Genomic DNA, 25565 nt, shown 5'->3' with positions numbered 1-25565 from the left:
CTCTTTTCACTTAACATTCTAAGCATTTTGCCATGCTGTTTTAACTCAAATATTAATTATAATGACTGCATAAGAGTCTACTGTACAGTCATACTGTAATTTACTTAACCAGGCTTCTACTGTTGGACTTCTGGATTGTTAGAGCATAAATTTTGCCCACATTTTAGACTATTTCTTTAGGACAGATTCCCAGAAGTGGAACTAGAGGATCAGAAGATATACACATTTTTAAAGTTCCTAATAGATACTGCCAAATTGCTTTTCAGAAAGCTGTTGCCAATTTACACTTCCAACATTGCCAGCATGTTTTTCTACCAATAGAGATTGGTCTAAAGGATAATAAAATATAATACATTTCTTAAATTATTAATGCAGCTGGAGAGGCATCATGACCACAGAAGAGAGGCCTGTGGCAAAGGTCACAACTTTCTCCAGGTATGCAATTGAAAAAGAGTTAGCGTGAGCACATGGAACAGAAGTTTTGCAAGAGTGAAGAGTAATATAATTAGATTTCAGACCATCAAACCTAAGGCTTGTGTCTGCTTTGTCCATTCCTGTACCCCAGCAAACAGGACAGTGCCTGGCACATAGAGCCGCTCAATAAAAATTTGCTGAATTAACACAGAATCTTCTTTCAGATGCAGTTTTTCAGTAGCTGTAGTATTTAGCCACTCCTGGATTCAAAGGCAACATGACTGGTTGGATTAAACACCCTTGCAAATGTCTGTTCAATCCTGAGATTCTATTTCAACTTTGGAAAATCAGTTTAAATGAAGGTGACACAATATGGCTCTCTTTGGGAGTAAAACAAGTAAACACATCTGAAAGAACACAGCTTAGTATCAGTTGCAAGTATATATATACATATATGTGTAGTTTTTTTACAAGCATGTAAAAAATGTAATTCAATGAGTTTTGTCACCTCCTGATAACAAACTTATTCAAACGCTATCCATGGTCAAGGCAGTTTTGGAGTTACCTTCAGTTTATTCTGTTATCACTGGTTGTAACTTGGCACCATTTTCAGTATTGCCAATTTTTTTTTTTTTTTTGAGATATTACAAGGGCAAAATATAGGTAGTAGTTTGTATATTGTAATTTTTATTAAAGATGGCATAAAATTTATTTTGTGAATCAGAATATGGTCAAGGTAAAATAGTCAATCATTCAGCTCAGGTTCACTCTCCTGGCACCATAAAGATTCCCTTCAATATTCCACCATTTCTATAGTAGTAAATTGCCAGATATTGCCAGATCAACTTAACATTAACAATGTTATTGATGGAAAAGGGTCAATCATCCTCATTATGACAAAGCCATGCTCATCTGTTTCCATATTAGCTATGTCTGGTTTTGCATTAAAATGTTGAGAAAGTTACCCATACAACCTAGGACATTTCCTTTACAGAAGTTTGTTGATCTCTTCATTAAATCCAAGTGTGTCCTTAGAGGTATTAAAGTTTCTCCCTACAGAATTTTTGTTCCTGGATATTAATACTGGGAGAGGGGTGATACAATTGGGACAGATTTGTAAGAACCTGACAAGGCAGGACCGTAGAAGATAAATACATGAGTGTTGCCTCATACAGGATGCAAAAGCCTGATAAAATCTGAGAGGTCTAATCCAACTAAGGAGCAGTTGGAGAATGCAGGGTTACATATACAATCCCAGCAGCAAAAAAGACTCTTAAAGTGAGCCACATAGGACACTGGTAACCGATTCCAATGAGCCCAGTAAGACTTGCTGGCAATGATATCTGCAGATAGCAGGCTGGCTGATCAGTACATGTGATATAGTGACAGACAGTTCCCAATAGTACCCCATTTCCGCAGACATCTTCACGTCATTCAGCATCCAGATTTACTTAGGCATCTCCAAAGGCAAGTCTGAATGCTAAGAAACGGATCTGAAAAGAAGATTCTGGAAAGCAGGTCCCAGGTACACATTCTTCCCAGACAACGACATTTCAATGAGAATTCAGAGCCGGGAGCAGAATTCAGAAGACTGCAGAACTTACCCATGTTTTTCGAAATCAAAGATTGGTGAATATCTTATTCTTTCTGTCCCAGTACCAGTGGGACAGGTGGAAGGAAGGAGCGATAATGGGAGAAGAAAGAACCGGATAAACTCAATGATGGGATGATCTGCCCTGGAAAGTGTTTGTTCGTCCCAGACTTGTAGCCATGGTATATAACATATATACATATAACATATATAACATTCCATGTGGATTTTGAACCATAATAGGGATGGGGAAGATCAGCCTGAAAGCCAAAGAGATTCCCTGATTGTGTGTTGAGCTTGAGAATTATACTCAAGGTTTGCAGATGGCCAGCTCTCTTCCTGACAACTTATAGAGAGCCAGGCTTCATCTCTTATGGTTAAATGGAGCTTCTCCTGCCCAGGAAAATACAGTTGCTGGGAGAATGGATTTGCATATTATACCTCTGAAATTCTTTTACAGTTCCTGAGTACCAGAGGTAACTAAATTGCCTTGAGAAACTAGTAATATTGGTTGCCTCTGGGGAGTGGAACCCCTGGTGGCTAAGGGTGACAGGTGGCTAGAAACAAACAAAAAAGATAGCATTTCCTCATGAGCCCCCACCCTTCTTCTTGAGGATAGGAAGGCAATCTGGGGCCAGGGATGGACTAATTTCTTTACTCAAGACTATAGGGCCAGGAATTTCCTGGTGGTCCAGTCATTAGGACTCTGTACTCTCATTGCCAAGGGCCCAGGTTCAAACCCTAGCTGGGGAACTAAGATCCCACAGCCGAATGGCATGGCCAAAAACAAACTAACAAAAAAAAATAAAAAAGGAAGACTACAGGGCTGAACTAGGGAGCCAAAGAGGGATCTAAAAATTAGAAGAGAGAAGAGCTGCTGCTGAGTGGAAAATCAAGACCAAAAGGGGAATTCAAGGTCAGCATACCAAAGAAGCCAAGAGCAGCTACTGGCAGGTGTGGTCCAGAATTTGAGAACAAAGCCCAGGGAAGCAGAGGAGCATGAGTAGACTGGAGAATGAACTGAGCAATATCTGAGAAAAGTCAAGGCCAAGGGCCTGGGGCTTGATGATGGGTGGATCCCTGAGATTATAAGATCAAAACTCGAGGGGCCTAGGCAGCAAGGTGCAGGCAGGCAAAATTCTTGTCAGAAATAAAACCGGTTTGACGGGTGGACGCAAAAAGGGTACTGTTACATGAGAACTCTCTTGTCTGGGGATACTCCTTAGAGATTATGCTCTAAAATGGGGTGTAGAGATCCTGAGAAGCCGTATGTGAATGATTTGGCCTGCATGAGTATCTTTATTTCCCTCCAAACTTAAGGCTTTCTAGAGTGTATTATGATATTATTGACTATTTTCTGAGAGACCTTGCAAAAGGGTAATGGGTTCAGGTGATATAGTTCAACCTGACTACTGCCTAGGACATGATCTAAGGTAAGTGAAAGTGAAGTCGCTCAGTCGTGTCCGACTCTTAGTGACCTCGTGGACTGCAGCCTACCAGGCTCCTCCATCTATGGGATTTTCCAGGCAAGAGTACTGGAGAGGGTTGCCATTGCCTTCTCCGATCTAAGGTAAGGTAGGTAATAAATAAGTCTTTCTCATCACAGCTACTTGGAACAATTTGAATTCACCCTCCTGATTACCTGCTTCTGGTTGCCAGCTGTGGGGTTTTCTTCCTAGAAGTGCAGTGCCCTTGTTGGAAAGGCCTTATGGGGAGCCCAGGGCTTTATCTGACGTAGGAAGATGTAATGATCCTGAGATGAAATGCCTAGAAGCTGCTCTGCAGGCAGGAGTCTGTGAGCTGTTGCTTACAGTTTTCCTGAAAAATATCTTTTATTTGCGAGATAAGGTCTAGTTTTCAGGGTGCCTCAAAACTGACAGGTATTAGTCGGAAACTTGTAATTTTTTGAAGGTGAGAGTGCAAGAACTAAAAACAACTGTGTTGAATAAATGTTGTGCCTCTACCATCAATCAGGACTGTTTACTAACTTACCAGTTAAAAAATAGGAGCCATTATATGTAAAAATCCTTGGGTTAAAACATAGACAGTGGCTAATTCTGTGAAATGCTGTTACTAACCATCCCTACCTCTACCCAACACACACTCCTCCACCAGGCATTCTGAGATGTTTCCAGTCTATGTGGTATTTCTTGGAACCCATTTGGGAAAAGTTCCACTCCATAAATCCTGGCAGAGAGCCAGGAAGAGATATGGGAGTCTAAACTAGTAAAGACTGCTTCTTTTTGATGGTTTGATGAGAAAATTAGATACTCAAATAAGTGGGCTATTACAAACTTGCCTACAGACTCAGGGGGAAGCAATTTATAAACTATTAGAACAGAGTTTGGGGCAGAGGAGAGGAAGCAAATTATCTCAAATTGTTCATCTTCTGCACAACACTATTATCTTCCTCTTTAGACTTTGCTATTTCATCCAATAGTGCCCTCATCTTCCTACTGACAAGAGGTTCAAAACCTCATTCTGTTCTACCTGCCTGGAAATGTGCCTAATTTCCTAAGGATCCAGTCCAGGAACCACCTCATGCATGAAGTCCACCCAGCCCTTGGTTATTTCATAACCTCATACTGTCAATGCTCAGCAGTGTTCTAAACACTGAAGGTGTTCAAAAAAATACCTGACAACGTTGGTATTAGTTACTAAAAATAGCTGATATGTGGGATCAGCACAGAGGCAAAAGACTGCCTGAATTCAAGGTCTAGAGTGTTACCTTTTCTTCCTCTATACACATCATAGCCTGGACCTGAATCCTCTGGTTTATATTTTTCAGGACCAGATCCTCCTTCTCCATGAGACAGGATACACCCAAATGAAGTGGGTGGAGAGGAGTCCAAAGCACAAGATTAGAATGAAACAAACCCAGCTCTTCTGTGAGGGGTAGGTCTGTGAGAAAGTCAGGATGGGAGGCTAACTCCTGAGTTCTGAGGGGCTCCCTGAGTCATTTGGGCTGGACAGGCCCTTAGCATTGCTCCATATGTCAGCATGCCACTGCCTTCTGTACCATACCTCAGGCCCTGACTGTGAAGCAAGCTGGAACTGGAGGCCTTCCTTCAGGGTCCTCCCAGCAGAGTATGCCTCCCTAGGCACACAGAGAGAAAGACTCCAAGAGGTCATGCTCCCACCTTTCATTCGTATGATCCGAGGCAGAATACTGAGAACAAAGGAAGAGGACAGCCACATCAAGCTAAGGTCTGGTCAGTGAAGAAAAAACTTGTTAAGGGGAAAAAATTAAGCACAAGCAAGTACCAGAAGTCAATAGCCAAAAGTTCTTCAAAGTTGTGGAAAATGGCAAGGAAGCTGGCCCAAGAGTTCAGTAAAGAGTGACTAGCAGAGATATGACATACAGAGAGGAGCAGTAAAGAAGCTGAAAATAAATGAGCAGCAAATGAAGGTGCCTAACTGCTAGGCAGCTTTCCAGTTTGGGTTCAGCCACCCCACATTCCTTTCACCACAGTGTGTGAACCAACCCTGAGCTGTCCTGCTGGGAAGGCTGGTTGAAGACAAGTCTGCAGCAGCTGGCTGGCAGGGAAACGGATTTTGGGATGGGATACGGGCAGAGGCATTTCCTCACCAGCTTCTCATTGGAGATGACTGCATGCTTCAGAATTCCTTACCTTTTTCCTCACACATGAGCTGTTTTTCCTAGTTTCCTTTGAAAGATCAGAGCAAAAGCCAAGTTTCCGAGGTTTCGGTTCATCCTTCAAAATACCCGATATAACTTTTGCAGATACTTTCCTCATATTCAAGTTTTCTTTCAGAATGAGCCTAACAGTTTCTTTATCTAAATTTAACTCTTCGGCCATCATCCTCACGGTTAACTGCCTATTCGAACAGACCAAGTCCTTGACTTTCTTAATATTTTCATCCGTCCGGTGGGTGACAGGACGACCACTTCTGGCATCATCTCGAATGTCTTCGCGTCCTTTTTTAAACCTTTTGTGCCAGTCGAAAACTCTGGCCCTTGACATGACTTCATCCCCGTAAGCTTCTTTTAAAAGATGGTGAGTCTCACTTGCAGACTTGTTCAGTTTCACGCAAAATTTGATACTAATCCTTTGTTCTAGGTACCGGTCACTCATTTTGGGGCTTAAGCAACACAGAACGTTAAAATGCCACAACTGTGAAGGAGAGACAGAGGGATCAATCTCTATAGGGGTGCAGGTGGAATCATGCCGCTATTCTTGCTCCTCTGGAAGCCTCATGAGGTAAGAGTAATTGCTTTTCTGAATCTTAACCCCTGGGGCTTCCAATCTAGAAGCTAACGGGGCCACAGTGTAGCTGCAAAGCTGAGTAAAATGAAATCTCCCACAACCCACGTCTGCGTCCAACTCGGGCACGAAGATCTAATGGGGGTGTGCAAATCAGTCACCAAGATCGTCCAGTTGCCCGCGGCTCTGAAGAGTCTAAGGCAATCTCTGCAGTAGAAGCCTACGTGGTGGCAATTTAAAGAAGCAAGAAACGACGCATCGGTGTTGTAACGTGCAGGCTCTGCGGAAACCCATGCACGCCAAACCTACCGGAGCTGCAGAGGGCTTGGAGCCTCTAGAGTCCCTGGAGACACGCCCGCATGCGCCATTCCCTCCCTTCGCGGGTAGGCCGTGCGCAGGCGCACTGCGGCAGCCAGCGCCAGGCCCCGCCTCTGCTTCGCCACACCCGAGCGGGCGCGCTTCCTCGCGCGTACCCGCCCGGGGAGAAGTCGGCGGAAAGGAGGGGGCGGGGAAGGAAGGCTGAGGGAAGAGAGGGCACCCCCGGGCGCCAGGGTGCATTGTGGGAAGGAGGCGGCAGCGTCCCGGGCGGGCGGGAGGTGCACCAGCGGCGGCGGCGGCGGTAAATCCTCCCGGCCGCTCACAGCACTGTGGAGCCGCGTCCCCAGCCCGGCCTCGGACCGCGGCGCCCCTCCTGCCCCTCGCGGCTTCTCGCCCGCCCCTCCCCCCCAGCGAACCGGCCCTCACGGGCCGGCCGGCCGGCCTGGCTCCCCTCCCCGGCCCCGACGGGCGGGCGGGCTGCCCTGAGGAGGCGGGGAGGGGAGGGCTGGGTCGGCCGGCGGGCAGACGACGATGCCGAACTTCTGCGCGGCCCCCAACTGCACGCGGAAGAGCACGCAATCGGACCTGGCCTTCTTTAGGTTCCCGCGGGATCCGGCCAGGTGAGCGGCGGGCGCGGAGCTGGTAGCCCGGGCCCTCTTCGGCGGTTCGTGCTGCCAACCGCTGGCCCTGGGCAGGCTCCAGGGCTAAGAGGAGCGTGTTGGGGGGGGGGGGGGGGCACAATTGTTGACCCCAACCCGGCTCCGAGGTGGGGAGCTGGCCTCGAGCGGTGGGCGGGCGCTCGGGGGCCTCGGAGCACGTGTGTCCGCGGGGGCTCTGCGTGTTGGGCACCACTCGAATAAGAGGCAACTGGGCGGCGCGAGTGGGTAAGGTGGGTTCTCGCCCTGATTTGCTTACTGTGTGACCTCGGACAAGCCGCTTTGCTCTCTGGGCTTTAGTTAGCCTAGCTGTCAAAAGAGGGACCTGGAATCTATGGTTGTGGTCTCCGGGGCCCTTCTACCCCCGGGACAATGTTTCTTTTCGAAGTCTGACCACCTTTGATCTCCAGTCACAACTACTCCCTCCTTCGGACTTGTTCATGGTTCAAATTCTGTTTCTGACCGTTACTCATTATCTCACTTGGTTAATGTGGGGATAACGGGCGTGGGAGAGGACGGGTACGCGAGAGGGCTTGGTAGTTGTTATTGAAACGTCATCTTTGAGGTAACACACCCGCTCTCACTTATATTTAGAGTGATAGAGTAGGGACTGTATTTGAAAGTCTGAGGATTTTTCCTTGGCATGTCTTGTTGGTTCATTCATTTCAGGTCAGTATCTACTGTGTGTGTCAGGGCACTAACGTTAGAGGTCCCAGAAATTCAGTTTACGAGACAGCGTTCCTGCCTGCAGAAAGCTTACAATCAATTTAAGGAGGTAGATATATAATATATATATAAGTAGCCGATTATAATATAGCGTGCTGTTCTACAAATATTTATAGAAGGCCTACTATGTACTAGACATTGTTCTGAGCACTGAGAGAGAATAGATAGCTAAAACGAAGACTCTGTTCTCATGGAGTTTACATTCTAGTGGGGGAAAATAAGTAGATACACCGTGTATCAGATGGTGATGAATCAGTTCAGTTCAGTCGCTCAATCGTGTGCGACTCTTGGCCACCCCATAAATCGCAGCACGCCCGGTCTCCCTGTCCATCACCAACTCCCGGAGTTCACTCAAAACTCACGTCGACTGAGTCGGTGATGCCATCCAGCTGTCTCATCCTCTGTCGTCCCCTTTCCTCCTGCCCCAATCCCTCCCTGCATCAGTCTTTTCCAGTGAGTCAACTCTTCTCATGAGGTGGCCAAAGTACTGGAGTTTCAGCTTTAGCATCATTCCCTCCAAAGAAACCCCAGGGCTGATCTTCAGAATGGAGAGGTTGGATCTCCTTGCAGTCCAAGGGACTCTCAAAAGTCTTCTCCAACACCACAGTTCAAAAGCATCAACTCTTCGGTGCTCAGCTTTCTTCACAGTCCAACTCTCGCATCCATATGTGACCACTGGAAAAAACATAGCCTTGACTAGACGGACCTTAGTCGGCAAAGTAATGTCTCTGCTTTTCAATATGCTATCTAGGTTGGTCATAACTTTCCTTCCAAGGAGTAAGCGTCTTTTAATTTCATGGCTGCAGTCACTATCTGCAGTGATTTTGGAGCCCCCCAAAAATAAAGTCTGACACTGTTTCCACTGTTTCCCCATCTATTTCCCATGAAGTGATGGGGACCAGATGCCATGATCTTTGTTTTCTGAATGTTGAGCTTTAAGCCAACTTTTTCACTCTCCACTTTGACTTTCATCAAGAGGCTTTTTAGTTCCTCTTCACTTTCTGCCATAAGGGTGGTGTCATCTGCATATCTGAGGTTATTGATATTTCTTCTGGCAATCTTGATTCCAGCTTGTGCTTCTTCTAGCCCAGCATTTCTCATGATGTACTCTGCATAGAAGTTAAATAAGCAAGGTGACAATATACAACCTTGACATACTCCTTTTCCTATTTGGAACCAGTCTGTTGTTCCAAGTCCAGTTCTAACTGTTGCTTCCTGAGGTTTCTCAAGAGGCAGGTCAGGTGGTCTGGTATTCCCATCTCTTTCAGAAATTTCCACAGTTTATTGTGATCCACACAGTCATAATATTATGGAGAAAAAGCAAATGTTTGATGGGAGGGGCCCGGGAGGGTAGGGGAATAGGAGTAGTAGGGGAGGCACCGGAGAAGGCAGTGGCAACCCACTCCAGTCCTCTGGCCTGGAAAATCCCATGGACAGAGGAGCCTGGTGGGCCTCAGTCCATGGAGTCGCTAAGAGTCCGGCAGGACTGAGCGACTTCACTTTCACTTTTCACTTTCATGCACTGGAGAAGCAAATGGCAACCCACTCCAGTGTTCTTGCCTGGAAAATCCCAGGGACCGGGGAGCCTGGTGGGCTGCCGTCTATGGGGTCTCACAGAGTTGGACACGACTGAAGTGACTTAGCAGCAGCAGCAGCAGCAGGGGAGGCACAGTTGCTATTTTAAATAGGATTATCAGAGAAGGCCTCACTAAGAAAGTCTATTTTAGCAAAGACCCTAAGTAGGTAAGGGAGTCACCCATGGAAGTGTCCAGGGGAAGTACATTTCAGTCTGTAGAAACAGTAAATGTAAAGGCAGGGCATGCTTGTTAGAGGTACAAGCAGGAGTCCTCAAGCTGATTTAAGGAAGGTCAGTCACTCAGTCGCGTCTGACTCTTTTCTCCACTCCATGTATTGTAGCCTGCCTGGCTCCTCTGTCCATGAAATTCTCCAGGCAAGAGTACTGGCGTGGGTTGCCATTCCCTTCTTCAGGAGATCTTCCCTACCCAGGGATCAAACCATGGTCTCCCCCATTGCAGGCAGATTCTTTACCTTCTGAGCCACCAGGGAAGCCCAAAGGGACATGGGAGAGAAAGAGATGAGACCAGAAAAATGTACATGTGTTTGTGGTAGGTGCAAATTGTGTAGGTTATTGTAGGCTGTGGAAAGCACAATGGCATCCTGAGTGAAATAGGAAGTCTTCAAAGGGTTTAGAAGAGAGACTTAAATATTTAACAGAATCACTGGCTAACTTGATGAGTACCTTGTAGGGAAGCAAAGGTGAGAGCAGAAAGACCAGTTAAAGGCAGTTGCAGTAATCCAGGTTTAATTGCAGTAATCTAAGTTTATAGAGGTGGAGGTGGTAAGTAGTTGCGTTTGAGGTTTATTTGGCAGGTGAAGCCAGCAGGATTTTTAATGGTGTAGATATAGGTTGTAAGAGAAAAACAGAAGTGAAGAATGACTCTAGGATTTTTTGCCTTAAAAAAAAAGTTGAAGTATAGTTTATTTCCAATGTTGTATTATTTCTGCTACACAGCAAAGTGATTTAGTTATATATATATATATACACACACACACACACATACACTTTTAAAAATTTTTTCCAGTACAGACATTCTTTTAAAAATTCTTTTACAGTATGTTTTATCACATATTGAATGTAGTTCCCTGTGCTACACAATAGGACCTTGCTGTTTATCCATTCTATGTGTAATAGTTTGTGTCTGCTAACCCCAAACTCCCAGTCCAACCCTCCTCGCAACCACAGGTATGTCCTTTATGTCTGTGAGTCTGTTTCTCTTTAGTAGATAGGTTCATTTGTGTTGTGTTTTAGATTCCACATATAAGTGATATCATATGGTATTGTCTTTTTTTTTCTGACTTACTTAGTATGGTAATCTCTAAGTCCATCCATGTTGCGGCAAATGATATTGTTAAATTCTTTGTTATGTCTTGAGTAGTATTCCATTATAGATATGTACCTCATTTTCTTTATCCATCTTTCGATGGACATTTAGATTGTTTCTATGTCTTGGCTATTGTGAATAGCGCTGCTATAAACATGGGGGTGCATGTGTCTTTTGAATTACAGTTTTGTGAGGGAATACTTGAGCATTGACTATTGTTTCTTCCTTGTGTCGAGTGGAAATGTGCCTCCCCCTTATAATTTATGCTTTAGAGGTCTTTTGTTCTCAGGTGACAGCGAACAAAGCTGTGTCCTGTTTTATCTATTTTTTAATTTGGTTTTTGGCCTGGCCTTGTGACACGCAGGCTCTTAGTTCTCTGACTAGGGATTGAACCCGTGTCCCCTGTAGTGGCAGTAGAGTCTTAACCACTGGACTGTCAGGGACTGGCGCTGGACTCTGCCCTGTTTTATTAGGTTGGTGAAAAAGTAACTGTGGTTTTCGACTGTGAATTTTAAATCATTATAACTAGGCTCAAATACATCTTTATTAATCAAAAGAGGAACAGTTACAATCAAAACATTTTTGCCAATGAGAAATAAGTTTGTTATTCCTGTAGTATAAAAAATGGTGCTTCTGGATTTGACAAACTCTTGGAGAATATTTTCTGCCTCTTGCTGGTTGTGGAAGCATTTTGTCTGCAAAAAAGTTGTCCAGATACTTGAAGAAGTAGTAGTTGGTTCATGAGAGGTCAGGTGAATATGGCGGATGAGGCAAAACTTCGTAGCCCAGTATATTCAACTTTTGAAGCGTTGATTGTGTGATGTGCTGTGGAGAATTGTCCCATTCTGTTGACCAATGCTGGTTGCAGGCGTTGCAGTTTTTGGTTCATCTCACTGATTTGCTGAGCGTACTTCTCAGATGTAATAGTTTCACCAGGATTCAGAAAGCTGTAGTGGATCAGACGGGTAGCATTAAAATGATGTATAGCCACATTTGTATAAGAATGTATTCCACTGTCAAACAGCAAAGTTCAACAATGCGAGACGGCTATTACTTTTGCACCAACCTGTATGTAAGAGCCCTTTGAGTATTTCATGACCAAATTACGAGCTCTTTAAAAACTCTTTTAAAAACATCTTTATTAAGATATTCGCATACCATACAATTCACGTTTTTAAAATGTGCAGTTAAGTGGCTTTTGGTGTATCATGTTATTAATTTAAAATTTTTTTGATAAAAATACGCAGGTGTGTCTTGGTGTCTGTAGAGGATTGTTTCCAGGAATCCCCTGCGGATACCAAAATCCATGTATGCTCAAGTACCTTATGTAAATGGCAGTAGTGTAAAATTTGCCATTTTAATCATTTTTTTAAAAAGCATATTTGAGTGTATAATCCAATGGCATTAGTTACCATTCATTGTGTTCTGCATTCATCACCACTGTATACTTCCACGCCTTTTTCATTATCCTGAGCAAAAACTTAACTATTAAGCAGTAACTTTTTACCCCAGTCCATTTTCAGTCTTCATGAATTTTTCTGTTTTAGGTACTTTATACTCATATTATCTAAGTCAGTCATACAGTACTAGTGCTTTTATGTCTGTCAAATTTTGCTTAATGTATTAAAGGTCTTAACTTTGTATCAGAACCAAAAATCAATACTATAGGATTTCAAATTCTACTGTATTTGACAATTTTTCAGCCTGCCCAGTTTATTATAATAAAGAAATAGTTTCCAGAGTTGCTTACTGAATTAATAATTGTATTGTTAGGGTTAGTGGTTGTAGTTTTTTTTTTTCCTTCTGTAAATGGGTTGTAGGGAGGGTTGATAAAAGGTGACATTGCCAGCCCATCTATTATTCAAAAGTTAACTCACATTGTTAACTAAGCATAAATATAAATATACTTAATGCTGTTAAATAGTATATTTCCCATTCATTTTATTTATAAATTCCATGTACATGAAAAAAGAATTTTGGTCCCCTGGGTCTTTGTTGCTGCACGCAGGCTCTCTCTAGTTGCAGTGAGTGAGGGGTACTCTTTCTTGCGGTGCACAGGCTTCTCATTGTGGTTTTTTGTTGCAGAGCATGGGTGCACAGGGCTCAGTAGCTGTGACACAGGGGGTCATTAGTTGTGGCTCGCAGGCCCTAGAGCATGCGGGCTCCAGTATTTGTGGTGCACTGGCTTTAGTTGCCTGTGGCATGTGAAATCTTCCTGGATCAGGGATCAAACCCATGTCCCCTGCATTGGCAGATGGGTTCCTACCCACTGTACCACCGGGGAAGTCCCTGTGCACACTTTTAAAAACAGCTTTTTAGAAGTAACTTAAAATTCAAGAGTATAATTAATACATGGCACTCTGTGGAATTTCATACCCTAATACCTCATATTGGTTTAGAAGAGGTAGCAATAATGCACTTTAAATATATATATATGTATATAATCAACTTACCTTAGGGCAGTGGCAGGAAGATAAGGTTAGTTCAGTTCAGTTCAGTTGCTCAGTCGTGTGCGACTCTTTGCGACCCCATGAATCACAGCACGCCAGGCCTCCCTGTCCATTACCAACTCCCGGAGTTCACTCAAAACTCACGTCGATTGAGTCGGTGATGCCATCCAGCCATCTCATCCTCTGTCGTCCCCTTCTCCTCCTGCCCGTAATCCCTCCCACCATCAAGGTCTTTTCCAATGAGTCAACTCTTCGCATGAGGTGGCCAAAGTACTGGAGTTTCAGATTCAGCATCATTCCTTCCAATGAACACCCAGGACTGATCTCCTTCAGAATGGACTGGTTGGATCTCCTTGCGGTCCAAGGGACTCTCAAAAGTCTTCTCCAACAGCACAGTTCAAAACCATCAATTCCTCAGCACTCAGCTTTCTTCACAGTCTAACTCTCACATCCATACATGACCACTGGAAATACCATAGCCTTGACTGGATGGACCTTTGTTGGCAAAGTAATGTCTCTGCTTTTGAATATGCTATCTAGGTTGGTCATAACTTTTCTTCCAAGGAGTAAGCGTCTTTTAATTTCATGGCTGCAATCACCATCTGCAATGATTTTGGAGCCCCCCAAAATAAAGTCTGACACTGTTTCCACTCTTTCCCCATCTATTTCCCATGAAGTGATGGGACCAGATGCCGTGATCTTAGTTTTCTAAATGTTGAGCTTTAAGCCAGCATTTTCACTCTCCTCTTTCACTTTCATCAAGAGGCTTGTGTGCTGCAATTCATGGGGTCACAAAGAGTCGGACACGACTGAGCGATTGAACTGAACTGAACTGGGCAGTTGAAACATTCTTTTTTCTTCTCAGACAGTACTGACTTTCCCCTGAGGTAGTGAGGTCTTATAAGATTCTTTGGTAGTTTAATCAAAGTTAACTGAGAGTTGATATACTCTAATGCGTACAACGTAAAATGGTGGTTTCCAGGAATTCAGGAGGGTCCCCACAACCCTTTCAGGGAGTCAAAAAGGTGAAAACTACTTCATAATAACACTGACATTATTTGCCTTTTTTGTGCTCATTATCTCAGTAGTGTACCATGGAGTTTTTCAGGGACTTTATAACATTATGAAGTCACTACTCAGAGAAGTTATATATTGTGTTTTACAAAATTTTCTAAGTATGACTTCAGATATAGGTGTTTGTAGACATTTTCTTGGAAATGAACAAAATAAGCCTGCCACTTAAAGAAAAACAACTGATAGCCAAGCATTCAAGCAAAAGTTAGAATTTTGGAAAATTTATATTCATTATCTTGAGCTAGACAACTCTCTAATGAGACTTTTCTGATGAGATCAGTGGTGATATTGATAAATGTGACTTTAAAAAAAAAAAATCATGAAATGTGTTACCATTTAGCCAGTCTGCCAAACTTACTAAGATTTTCCAAACTGATAAATTCATGATTTTACAAAGACATACGTGGATGAAAGTTCTATTCAAAGTGCAAGTTAGACTAGTGGATTTTAATCAAGCAGTATGCAAAGGCTCATTGGTCTGGTTTCAGATTCCACATTGCAGCTAATCTTTAAGAAACCACCGCTTGTGGAGTTTCGGTGTCCTATCAAAGAACATCCACAATTATGTAGGGAACAGGAATATTGTAATAGTCTTTTAAACTGCATATCATTGAGAAGTCATTTCTTTCTTGTACTTCAGCCAAAACAAAGTATGGCAACAGATTATATGCAAAAGCAGATGTGAGACTGTAGCTTTCTTCTATAAAGTTAGACATAAAAGAGATTTGCAAAGATGGTGAACTGTGCCATTCTTTTCACTAAATGGTTTTTGTTTTGGAAAATGTAGTTACTTAATTAAAATGTTATCTATGATAACTTGTAATGGAATTGCTATTTTTAATAAACTAATATTTTTAAATTTCTAAGTTGCAGTTTCTGTAGTCATAAATATTGATAGATAAAATGCGTGTAAACAAAATTTCTTTAGTTACTCAATAATTTAAGGGGTAAAGGGCTCCTGAGACGATGATGTTTGAGAATCACTTCTATAAGATACAATCTTAAAGTACTTTCATATGATCTTATTTAATCCTCCAAACAATGCTGCGAATTGTAATAATAACAATAATACTTATAGAATGCTTCATATTCTGTGTGTCAAGCACTATTCTGTGTGTTTTATGTAGACTATTTCAGTTAACCCTTGCAATAAATTTTGAGATAGTCTCTGCTTTCAGATGAGAAAAGCAGGCACAGAGAGGTTAGCTAAATTATTCAAGATCCCCGAGAAGTATCTAAAACCCCAAATGTAGGATAAAGTATGTAATATTATCCAAATTTATTTGACCATGAAACCTCCTTTGTTTTTAGTTGGAGCATTTCTTTGACTAGTGTTCTTTGGAATATGTTTTGGAAATCTTGCATTAGTAGGAGGCCATTGAAAGAAAAAATTTCAAACCTTAAAAAGGAGTGGTCAGTAATGGTTGACTGGTACTGAAAGGGTGATTAAGTTGAAGATAGGAAGTGACCTTTGGATTTGGCAGGATGAAACTCATAACCTTTAGCTGTTCTGGGTAGCTATGATGAAATCTTACACCGGCCCACTCTGTCCTGTCCTGGATGTGAATCATCCCTTTGTCCAGCTTATCCACACTGTATACACTACCTACCCATTAGTATTGGAAAAACATAGTATTTATAGGGGTCAGAACTGTACATGGTTTCAGGCACCCATTGAGGGTCTTGGAATATATCCCCCATGGATAAGGGGGAGACTACTGTACATGGAGGTAGAATAGTCTTACCTACCTGGGTGTTTGTGTGTGATGTACGTACTTTTTTTCAAATCTGAAAAATTTTCCTCAGTAAGTGACATTTGAGTGAAGATCTAAAGACAGATCTTTGCATAGATTTTCCTGTGCAAAGGAAGTGGGAAAAGGCAACAAGAAGAGTATTCTAGGTTGAATAAACAGCATGGGGAACAGCCCTATGATAAAAGGAATCACAGTGCATTCATGAAACTGAAATAAGGCATGTGAGGTACTAAAGTGGAAGGGTGGTGTGATATGAAGAGGGAAAAGAAAACAAGGGTTAGATTGTACAGAATCTTGTAAGACTCATGAGGAGTTGGTTCTTTATCCTAAGAGTAATGGGAAGTCGCTAAAGGATCTTAATCAGAGAAAGATAGTATTCTCAAATTGGTTTTTTAAAGCATTTTCCACTTGGAGAAGAGGTCACAGAAAGGTAAGACCAGTTTGGAAGTTGATGGACGTGGGGAATCATTCCGCTGTGCCAAGGGAAAAAAAAGGACACAGAACAGTGACAGGGAGAGCTAGGACAGGGAAGACATTAGTTTTAAAAAAAGGTTGAGATAACTGTAGAAGTGCACATTTTAACATGTACACAAATATATGTATGTGTAAAAAAAAAGACTTGTGGTCATATGTAATTTTTATAACTTATTGATGTAAAGCATATATACACAGAACATTGCAAATCATAAGTATATAGCTTGTTAGATTTTCAGAGTAACATGTCCATGAAAATTTTGCCCAGATTTAAAAAAAAAAGAATATTACTAACATCCTAAACTTCCTCTCCCTTGTGGTCCTTTCAGTTATTATCCTACTCTCCCCCATGGTAGGCACTGTTTAACTACATGCACATTAGATTAGTTGGCTATTGACGGGGAGGGGAAGAGTGAGGGAAAGCTGTTTTATTGGTATATGACATCCATAGGGAAAAGTGCAAAAATGGTAGTCTAGAATTTTATGAATTTTTGTAAGGTAAATATACACAGGTCATGTTCAAGATAGAAAACATTGCCAGCACCTCAGAAAGTGCCCACTCCTGGTTGTTAACCTCTCCCTAAATGTATCCATTGTTCTCACTATCATTACTATGTTGAGGGGGTCTCCAAGCCACCCCCATATTCAGAGATTCACTTGGACTCATAGAACTCACTATATAGTTGTACTAAGTATATGGTTGTACTCACAGCTAATGTTTCTTACAGCGATGTAGTAAGAGCACACATCTGCATCCTAAGAGAGGGAAAAGACAGAGGTAGAGTTGGAAGGATCTGTTTGTAGTCTTCCTTATGTTCTCTCCCTCGCATGTCTGGTCACTCAGAGTCCACTTTTCTCCAGCAGTGAAAATGCAGCATTTGCGCCAGAGAAGCCCTTAGAGACCCAGTGCCCAAAGTTTTTATTGAGTTCTGGTCACTTAGACACTCTCTGCTTAGCATATGCTAAAATTCCAGACTCCCAGAAAAAGGACAGACTTTGATTAAAAGTCATACTGTTTGCATGAACAGTCAAGGCACTAAAAGTCAGCTTATCAGTTAGAGGAAATTTTTATATCAGTGTAGAGAAGCCAAGTTCCAACATCAGCCAAAAGACCAGCCTTACAAAGAAGTCTTTCTGAAGATAGCAACTTGAGGCCTGCTGTGTTACAGAAATCTTTTTCTGTACAATCACCATGTATGAGTTTTGCCTACCCTTGAACTTGATATGAAAGGAATCCTATAGTATGTACTCCTGACTTATTTTGCTCAACACGTTTGTGAGATCTAGCTAGTTCATTCATTCCATTGCCAAAATAGTAGTCTGTATGTAATAGTATACCACAGTTTATCCTTTCTATCCTTAATGGGCAAAGTTGTTTCACCTTCTCATCAACATTTGATGTTATTTCTTTTACATTGTACTCATCCTTATGAGTATGTGCTAATAATTTAGTTACAGTTTTAATTAGTATTTTCCTAATGACTAGTGAGATTGAGCTTTTAAAAAATTTTTATTTTTCTTTTTACTGAGCATTTTTTTTTCATGTGTGTTGGCCAATTCAAGTTTCTCATTTTTATATTAGATTGTCTGAATTATTTGTAGGGAGTTCTTCATACATATTTTGAATATGAGTTCATTGTTAGATTGGTATATTACAGATCTCTTCTTCCATTTTGTGGGTTGCCATTTCACTCTTTAATGATTCTTTTAATGAATAAGTTATTAACTATAAAGTAGCCTAATTTACTCATCTTTTCCTCTAGACTTTTTTTCTGTTGCCTTTTTAAGAGTTCTTTGTGTCAAGGTGATTAAGATAGTCTTTTATGTTATCTTTTAGAAACTGTATTGTATTACCTTTCATATTTAGGCCTATAATTCACTTGGAATTTATTTTCCGTAGATGAAAGTGCAGGTCAAGATTAGTTTTTTCCCATATGGATGGCCAGTTCAGAACTATTGGAAAACTTTTAACTTTACCGCTGTGCAATGATTCCTTTGTCTTAAGCATCCACAGCTGTCCATTTTGTTCTACTTTTTTGTTTGTTTTTGTGCCAATATCACACTTTTTTTAAAAGATATATGCATTTTTATTTTATTATTTTGTATTTTTTGACTTCACCTTGAGTCATGTGAAATTCCCCGGCCTGAGATGAAACCCACATCCCCTGCAGTGGAAGCTCAGAGTCTTAACCTTTGGACTACCAGAGAAGTCCAATACCACAGTTTTAATAAGCTTTATAATAAGTCTATCTGGTAAGATAGGTCTTTCAACTTTTTCCCCCAAGATTGTCTTGACTATGCTGATCCTTTGAATTTCTGTATAAAAAGTTTTAGAATGATCTTTGTTATTTCTCTCTCTCACACAGAGACATGCATAAAAGAACTTCTTGAGATTGTGATTATATTAAATAAATAAATCATTTTGAGAAGAATTGATATCTTTAGGATTCAGTGTACCAGTCCATGAACTTGTGTATAGCTCCGTTTATTTATTTAAATTTTTTTTCTAAAAGAAACAATAAAAATTAAAAGTATTTTCTATTAGAAGTCTTATACATCTTTCATTAGATTTATTCTAGGTATTTGATGTGGAACAAGTAGGTGTAGTTCCTTGGGCCCTATGCTCAACTTTTCACAGCTATTTGTAAAGCCTCTTCAGACAGCCATTTTGCTTTTTTGCATTTCTTTTTCTTGGGAATGGTCTTGATCCCTGTCTCTTGTACAGTGTCATGAACCTTCGTCCATAGTTCATCAGGCACTCTATCAGGTCTAATCCCTTAAATCCATTTCTCACTTCCACTGTGTAATCAAAAGGGATTTGATTTAGGTCATACCTGAATGGTCTAGTGGTTTTCCCTACTTTCTTCAATTTAAGTCTGAATTTGGCAATAAGGAGTTCATGATCTGAGCCACAGTCAGCTCCCATTCTTGTTTTTGCTGACTGTATAGGGCGTCTCCATCTTTGGCTGCAAAGAATATAATCAATCTGATTTCGGTGTTGACCATCTGGTGATGTCCATATGTAGAGTCTTCTCTTGTGTTGTTGGAAGAGGGTGTTTGCTATGACCAGTGTGTTCCCTTGGCAAAACTCTATTAGTCTTTGCCCTGCTTCATTCCATACTCCAAGGCCAAATTTGCCGGTTACTCCAGGTGTTTCTTGACTTCCTACTTTTGCATTCCAGTCCCCTGTAATGAAAAGGACATCTTTTTTGGGTGTTACTTGTAGATGGTCTTGTAGGTCTTCATAGAACCGTTCAGCTTCAGCTTCTTCAGCGTTACTGGTTGGGGCGTAGACTTGGATTACCATGATATTGAATGGTTTGCCTTGGAAATGAACAGAGATCATTCTGTCATTTTTGAGATTGCATCCAAGTACTGCATTTTGGACTCTTGTTGACCATGATGGCTACTCCATTTCTTCTGAGGGATTCCTGCCCACAGTACTAGATATAATGGTCATCTGAGTTAAATTCACCCATTCTAGTCCATTTTAGTTCGCTGACTCCTAGAATGTCGATGTTCACTCTTGCCACCTCCTGTTTGACCCCTTCCAATTTGCCTTGATTCATGGACCTGACATTCCAGGTTCCTATGCAATATTGCTCTTTACAGCATCGGACCTTGCTTCTATCACCAATAGGAAAAGGAGTATGTCAAGGCTGTATATTGTCACCCTACTTATTTAACTTATACGCAGAGTACATCATGAGAAACGCTGGGCTGGAGGAAGCACAAGCTGGAACCAAAATTGCCGGGAGAAATATCAATAACCTCAGATATGCAGATGACACCACCCTTATGGCAGAAAGTGAAGAGGAACTAAAGAGCCTCTTGATGAAAGTGAAAAAGTTGGCCTAAAGCTCAACATTCAGAAAACTAAGATCATGGCATCTGGTCCCATCACTTCATGGCAAATAAATGGGGAAACAGTGGAAACAGTGTCAGACTTTATTTTTTTGGACTCCAAAATCACTGCAGATGGTGATCGCAGCCATGAAATTAAAAGACGCTTACTCCTTGGAAGGAAAGTTATAACCAACCTAGATAGCATGTTCAAAAGCAGAGACATTGCTTTGCCAGCAAAGATCCGTCTAGTCAAGGCTATGGTATTTCCAGTGGTCATGTATGGATGTCAGAGTTGGACTGTGAAGAAAGCTGAGCGCTGAAGAATTGATGCTTTTGAACTGTGGTGTTGGAGAAGACTCTTGAGAGGCCCTTGGACTGCAAGGAGATCCAACCAGTCCATGCTAAAGGAATTCAGTCCTGGGTGTTCATTGGAGGGACTGATGCTAAAGCTGAAACTCCAGTACTTTGGCCACCTCATGCGAAGAGTTGACTCATTGGAAAAGACCCTGATGCTGGGAAGGATTGGAGACAGGAGGAGAAGGGGATGACAGAGGATGAGATGGCTGGATGGCATTACCGACTCGATGGATGTGAGTTTGAGTGAACTCCGGGAGTTGGTGATGGACAGGGAGGCCTGGTGCGCTGTGATTTCACGAGGTTGCAAAGAGTTGGACACGACTCATTGACTGAACTGAACTGCTCAACTTATTCTTGATTGAATCTGAGTCTTGTTTTTATCAGAAGGCTATTTCAATTTAGCCTTTAGTTCAGCCTTCATTTCAATTTGGTTCAGAAATAATACAGACAGTGATGTTCTGTGTGGAAGATCTCCAGAGATTTAAGAATTAAGAAACAAACTTAACTCTAGCAATATGGCAATTGTTTTATAGTGAGTTTTTATACCCAATAATTTAGATGTTGACATCAAAATATTTATAATCACATTGTACAACTATGTAAGAATGTGATTAAAATACAGACATCTTAGGCATCCTTACTGTGTATAGTAATTAATACCTCTTGGTCAAATGAAATGCTTTACAATTTTAGGTTAGATAATCAACATTTCACCATGGTAATTTTGTTTTCCTGAAATTTCTACCAAGAGCTTAGTTTTGCTCTTTTAGGTGCATAGAACATTTCTATCCTCTTTGAAAACAATTTAGAGCAGTGTCTGGTACAGTCCATGGGGTCACAAATAGACATGGTTTAGTGGCTAAACAGCAGCAGCAGCAGCTGGCTCTTCATAAGTGCTTAATAAGCATTATGATGATGAAGATGATGTTAATTTTTTCCTACAGGTATTTAAGCACCAAGAGGACATGGACTTTGTCTCAGTCACTATCTCTTAACACCATCTGTGTACTAGATTGTGTAGACACAATCCCTGCATTCATGGAGCTTACAATCTAGTTTGCACATATCATTGTAGATAATCATGTTTATAATAAAGCAGATGAATATAGCCATTATGCTTCCATAATAAACTCTAGTTATTTATAGAACATCTACTTTGTAATTTTCTACAGTGACAATGTGTTTTCATATGCTTGTTTAAGTTGAAATCCTAAGGGGAGTGTCAAGCCACTGGCCTTTTGGTTGTGCAGTTTTTTGCTTGTACTGCTGATCATTAAGTCCTCTCTGATGCTAGGATGTCCTGGGAGTTGAAAGATTCAAGTTTAAGTTCTAGTTTTACTGCTAATTTTGTATATGACTCTGACAAGTTACTTCTTAACCTTGTCTGTAAATGAATGTACTAAATGATTTCTGAGGTTTCTACCAGCTCTCATTTTGTTGTTAATCAGCTGCTCCAAATCATGTTATATTTTTTGTGTCTAGAGGAGCAGAAATCTATTATCCATAATAGGTATTTACCTTAAAACTGAATGCTGAAATTTGAATGTTAAGCTCATATTCTGTAGTTTTATTTTGGCTTTATTTTTGTAGATGCCAGAAGTGGGTGGAGAACTGTAGGAGAGCAGACTTAGAAGATAAAACACCTGATCAACTAAATAAACATTATCGATTGTGTGCCAAACACTTTGAAACTTCTATGATCTGCAGAACTGTAAGTAAGCAGAGGGTTTGCTTTTTTGTTTGTTTCGTTTTCACTCACTATTTGGTTGGAAATGTAAATCTTTATATATTAATGTTAAAGAGTATCCTTACACCCTGCCACTTTTTTTCCTTTAAGATGAAGACAGATTTGGAACTTAATAGTACCTGTTTTGTTCTTAAAAACCTTTGTGTATATGTGTGTGTGTGTTTTAACCCTTCTATTTCTGATGCCCCATTCCCACTTTATCAAAGGTCACCACTTTTTAAACTTTTTTTGTAGCCTTCAGAAAATTTTAGATGATTATAAATGTGTATGTTTAAGGTGAATTTGGCATTTTTATTTGGAACAGCTTCTCTAGAGCTTTTATATGAGTGAAATCTTCATCAAGGGATAGAGCTCTTTGCAAATTTTTGTGTGTACTGTTAGAACCTACCCTTGATTTTTATGTGCTGGATACAACAAGAAGCAAATCATACAGTTCATGTGATGAAAACATTTTCATCAGTAATTTGCAATTTCATATCAAGACCTGAATTTCTCCATCTTATTACAGTTAACTGTAAATTTGTCCAGGTCACTTCTCCTCTCTTAGCGTCAATTTCTAATGAAGAATTTAGACCAAATAATTCCTGAGGTCTAAGATTTTTAACCGTCTGTGATTCTGTTACTGTTTTGATTCGTAAAAGGCACACAAAGACAGATTTGATTGAAATAAAGCAGACTTGAAACACTTTAAAAACTAGTTCAGTTCAGTTCAGTTCAGTCACTGAGTTGTGTCCGACTCTTTGCGACCCCATGAATCACAGCACGAAACTAGTTAGGAAGACAATTTTGTTAAGTATTCTTGCTTAGGTATGAAAACAAATATTCTTGTTTAGGCATAACTGTCATCAGTTATTGGGATAGACATAAACTTAATTTGAAGATACACTATATATTGTTATGCAGCAATTTATTTTGATATTTTTTTCAGATACATTTTGCAGAGGCATCAGAAAACTAAAGAATGATTGGGTTATTTTATTTCTCAAAATTAATTGAAGCAGATACTTGTGAAGTCATTGGGAGGTGAGCCTATTCCGGTTCAACAGTTTAATCACAAATATTTGAGGGATATTTTTGCCTTGCTTTGTTAACAGGGTAATGATCAAAATCAAAGATTTCATATGTTTAAAAGGCAAACTGTATGTTCTTGACATTAAATTAAAATATCCCAAATTATTTTGGATACACACACCATATGCATTTTTAAATTTTTATTTTATTAATAAATACCATTTCTTAATCAGTTAATTCCAACAAGATTAATGTGAGAAATATAAAATATATAGTTCACTTCTATTCTTGTTTAGTCAGAGCATAGAACAGAACTATTTTCACTTTTTAAATTTCCACATAATTTTTTAATCTTGAATCAGTTATTACAAATGTGAGAGATTTTCATTCTCCACATATAGAAGATATTGCTGTTAAAAGCTGGATTATCTAATATTTATACCCAAATGTTGTTAAGAGTTTTGAATTCATTAGTTTGGCATTTAAGATCTCATCAGTAGACATTTGTGGTTAGTTCAACCAAAGCTAAATATTATCTCTGATGCTAAAGTAAGATCATTACTTTATATTCAAGCCTCATTCAGCAGTTAAAGATTAAATTTTGATACTGAATAAAAATTGTCATGCACAGGAATAGAATGTAGCCTTTTTTGGCATGGCTACTTATGAGTAGGTGTACAAATATTGCATGTTTTTTATTCATGTATTGTTTTTTGGTCTATAATACCTTTGCTTTATAGATTAATTTTATATGAATTTTTTAAGTTCTTCATAGTGTTTTATCCCTCTTCTGTTTATTTAATTGGAAGATATCAAGACTTCACTCTGTATATGGATATGGTTTTGCTTTTTGAGATGTTGGCCAAGCAGGAAAGCTAAAGCACTTAGGGTATAGTATTGTGTTTGTGCCCTTCAGTGATTGTGTACCATATCAATCCCTGATTCAAACTCCATAGTAGACTGAGGATAATTGGCCCAGCACTAGAAGTTGAATGTCATTAAGAAATAGATTTTCTTCTTTGTGTTTTCCCTGAGGCTTGTGATTGAACTAGAAAATATTGAATAGAAATAGAAATTCTTCTCAAATGTGTTTAACAGTTCCTTAGATAAAACTTGTGTGTTCTCTTTAATTATATATTTTTCCATCATATTTTCCTAACCTCCTTTCGTTGAGTTAAAAAAAATATGGGGATTTTTACTTTGGTTTGATGTATACTTTGAATCTGCTTTATTAGCTTTGAAACAATCATTGCTCCCACAAAAGCTTTTTAAACTGAAGCGTGTTTTGTTTTTATCAGTGCAAATTTGGGAAGACATTAAAGGCACAGTTTCTTTGGACTAGCTAAGGGAATGTAGTAGCAGTTATTCATCTGTTACTCTGCCTCTTAATAAACTTCTTGTCCCTACCTGACCTCTGGTCTGTCTGGCTGTAGGAGACTGTCACCATCTAAATTTGCATCCAGCTTCTAGTCGGATTGAATTAGTTTATAAGGATAGAGAGTGGTCACCCTTCAGTGATAAGAATATTATAATTAGAAGGAAATTTAGAAATACCTGGTTCAGTGTTTGTAAAAATGTGATTATGTGTATAACTTGTGACATATAAATGATATTAAGTGGCACATGAGTCAGTTTTTATCTTAAATTTTGTAATATGTGTTAAAAATATAACTAGCTTATCAAATCATTATTTTATAGTTTTTATTCCTTAAGATTTTGTTAGTTAGAAAAGTGAGTCAATTATGAAAAAGTATAGGTGGTTGGGTAACTGAAATGATGAGCATTATGATCATTAGTGTGTGAATAACTTCATCTAATTCAATACCTGAGTTTTATTCAAAAGAAGAAACTGACTGTAGAAAGGAAAAGTATTTGTCTAGGGTCTCAGAGTGAGTCACTGGTAGAATAAGGACTAGCCCCTGAGCCTCCTGTGAAAGTATTAGTGGCTCAGTAGTGTCCAGCTCATTTTGACCCCATGAACTGTAGCCCACCAGCTTCTCTGTCTATGGAATTCTCCA

General features: G+C 40.3%; 2 protein-coding genes across 2 annotated transcripts in view; one reads left to right on the top strand and one right to left on the bottom strand.

The window, feature by feature from the left end:
• The window catches only part of GVQW3 (GVQW motif containing 3), a 28890-nt gene extending 22788 nt beyond the window's left edge, over positions 1–6102 (bottom strand). Inside the window, exon 1 of the mRNA XM_052653369.1 lies at positions 5638–6102. Within this exon, the coding sequence (XP_052509329.1) occupies positions 5638–6102 (465 nt within the window). The remainder of the gene's footprint in view (positions 1–5637) is intronic.
• A 978-nt stretch (positions 6103–7080) lies between these two features.
• Positions 7081–25565, top strand: part of THAP12 (THAP domain containing 12) — a 28566-nt gene continuing 10081 nt past the window's right edge. The window contains exons 1-2 of the mRNA XM_052653366.1: positions 7081–7169; positions 22380–22500. Coding sequence (XP_052509326.1) covers positions 7081–7169; positions 22380–22500 — 210 coding nt within the window. The remainder of the gene's footprint in view (positions 7170–22379; positions 22501–25565) is intronic.

This window comes from Budorcas taxicolor, chromosome 15 (assembly GCF_023091745.1).
Source record: "Budorcas taxicolor isolate Tak-1 chromosome 15, Takin1.1, whole genome shotgun sequence".
Classification (NCBI taxonomy): Eukaryota; Metazoa; Chordata; class Mammalia; order Artiodactyla; family Bovidae; genus Budorcas; species Budorcas taxicolor.
Note: the sequence above shows the minus strand (reverse complement) of the source record. Positions and strands in the feature narration are given on the sequence as shown.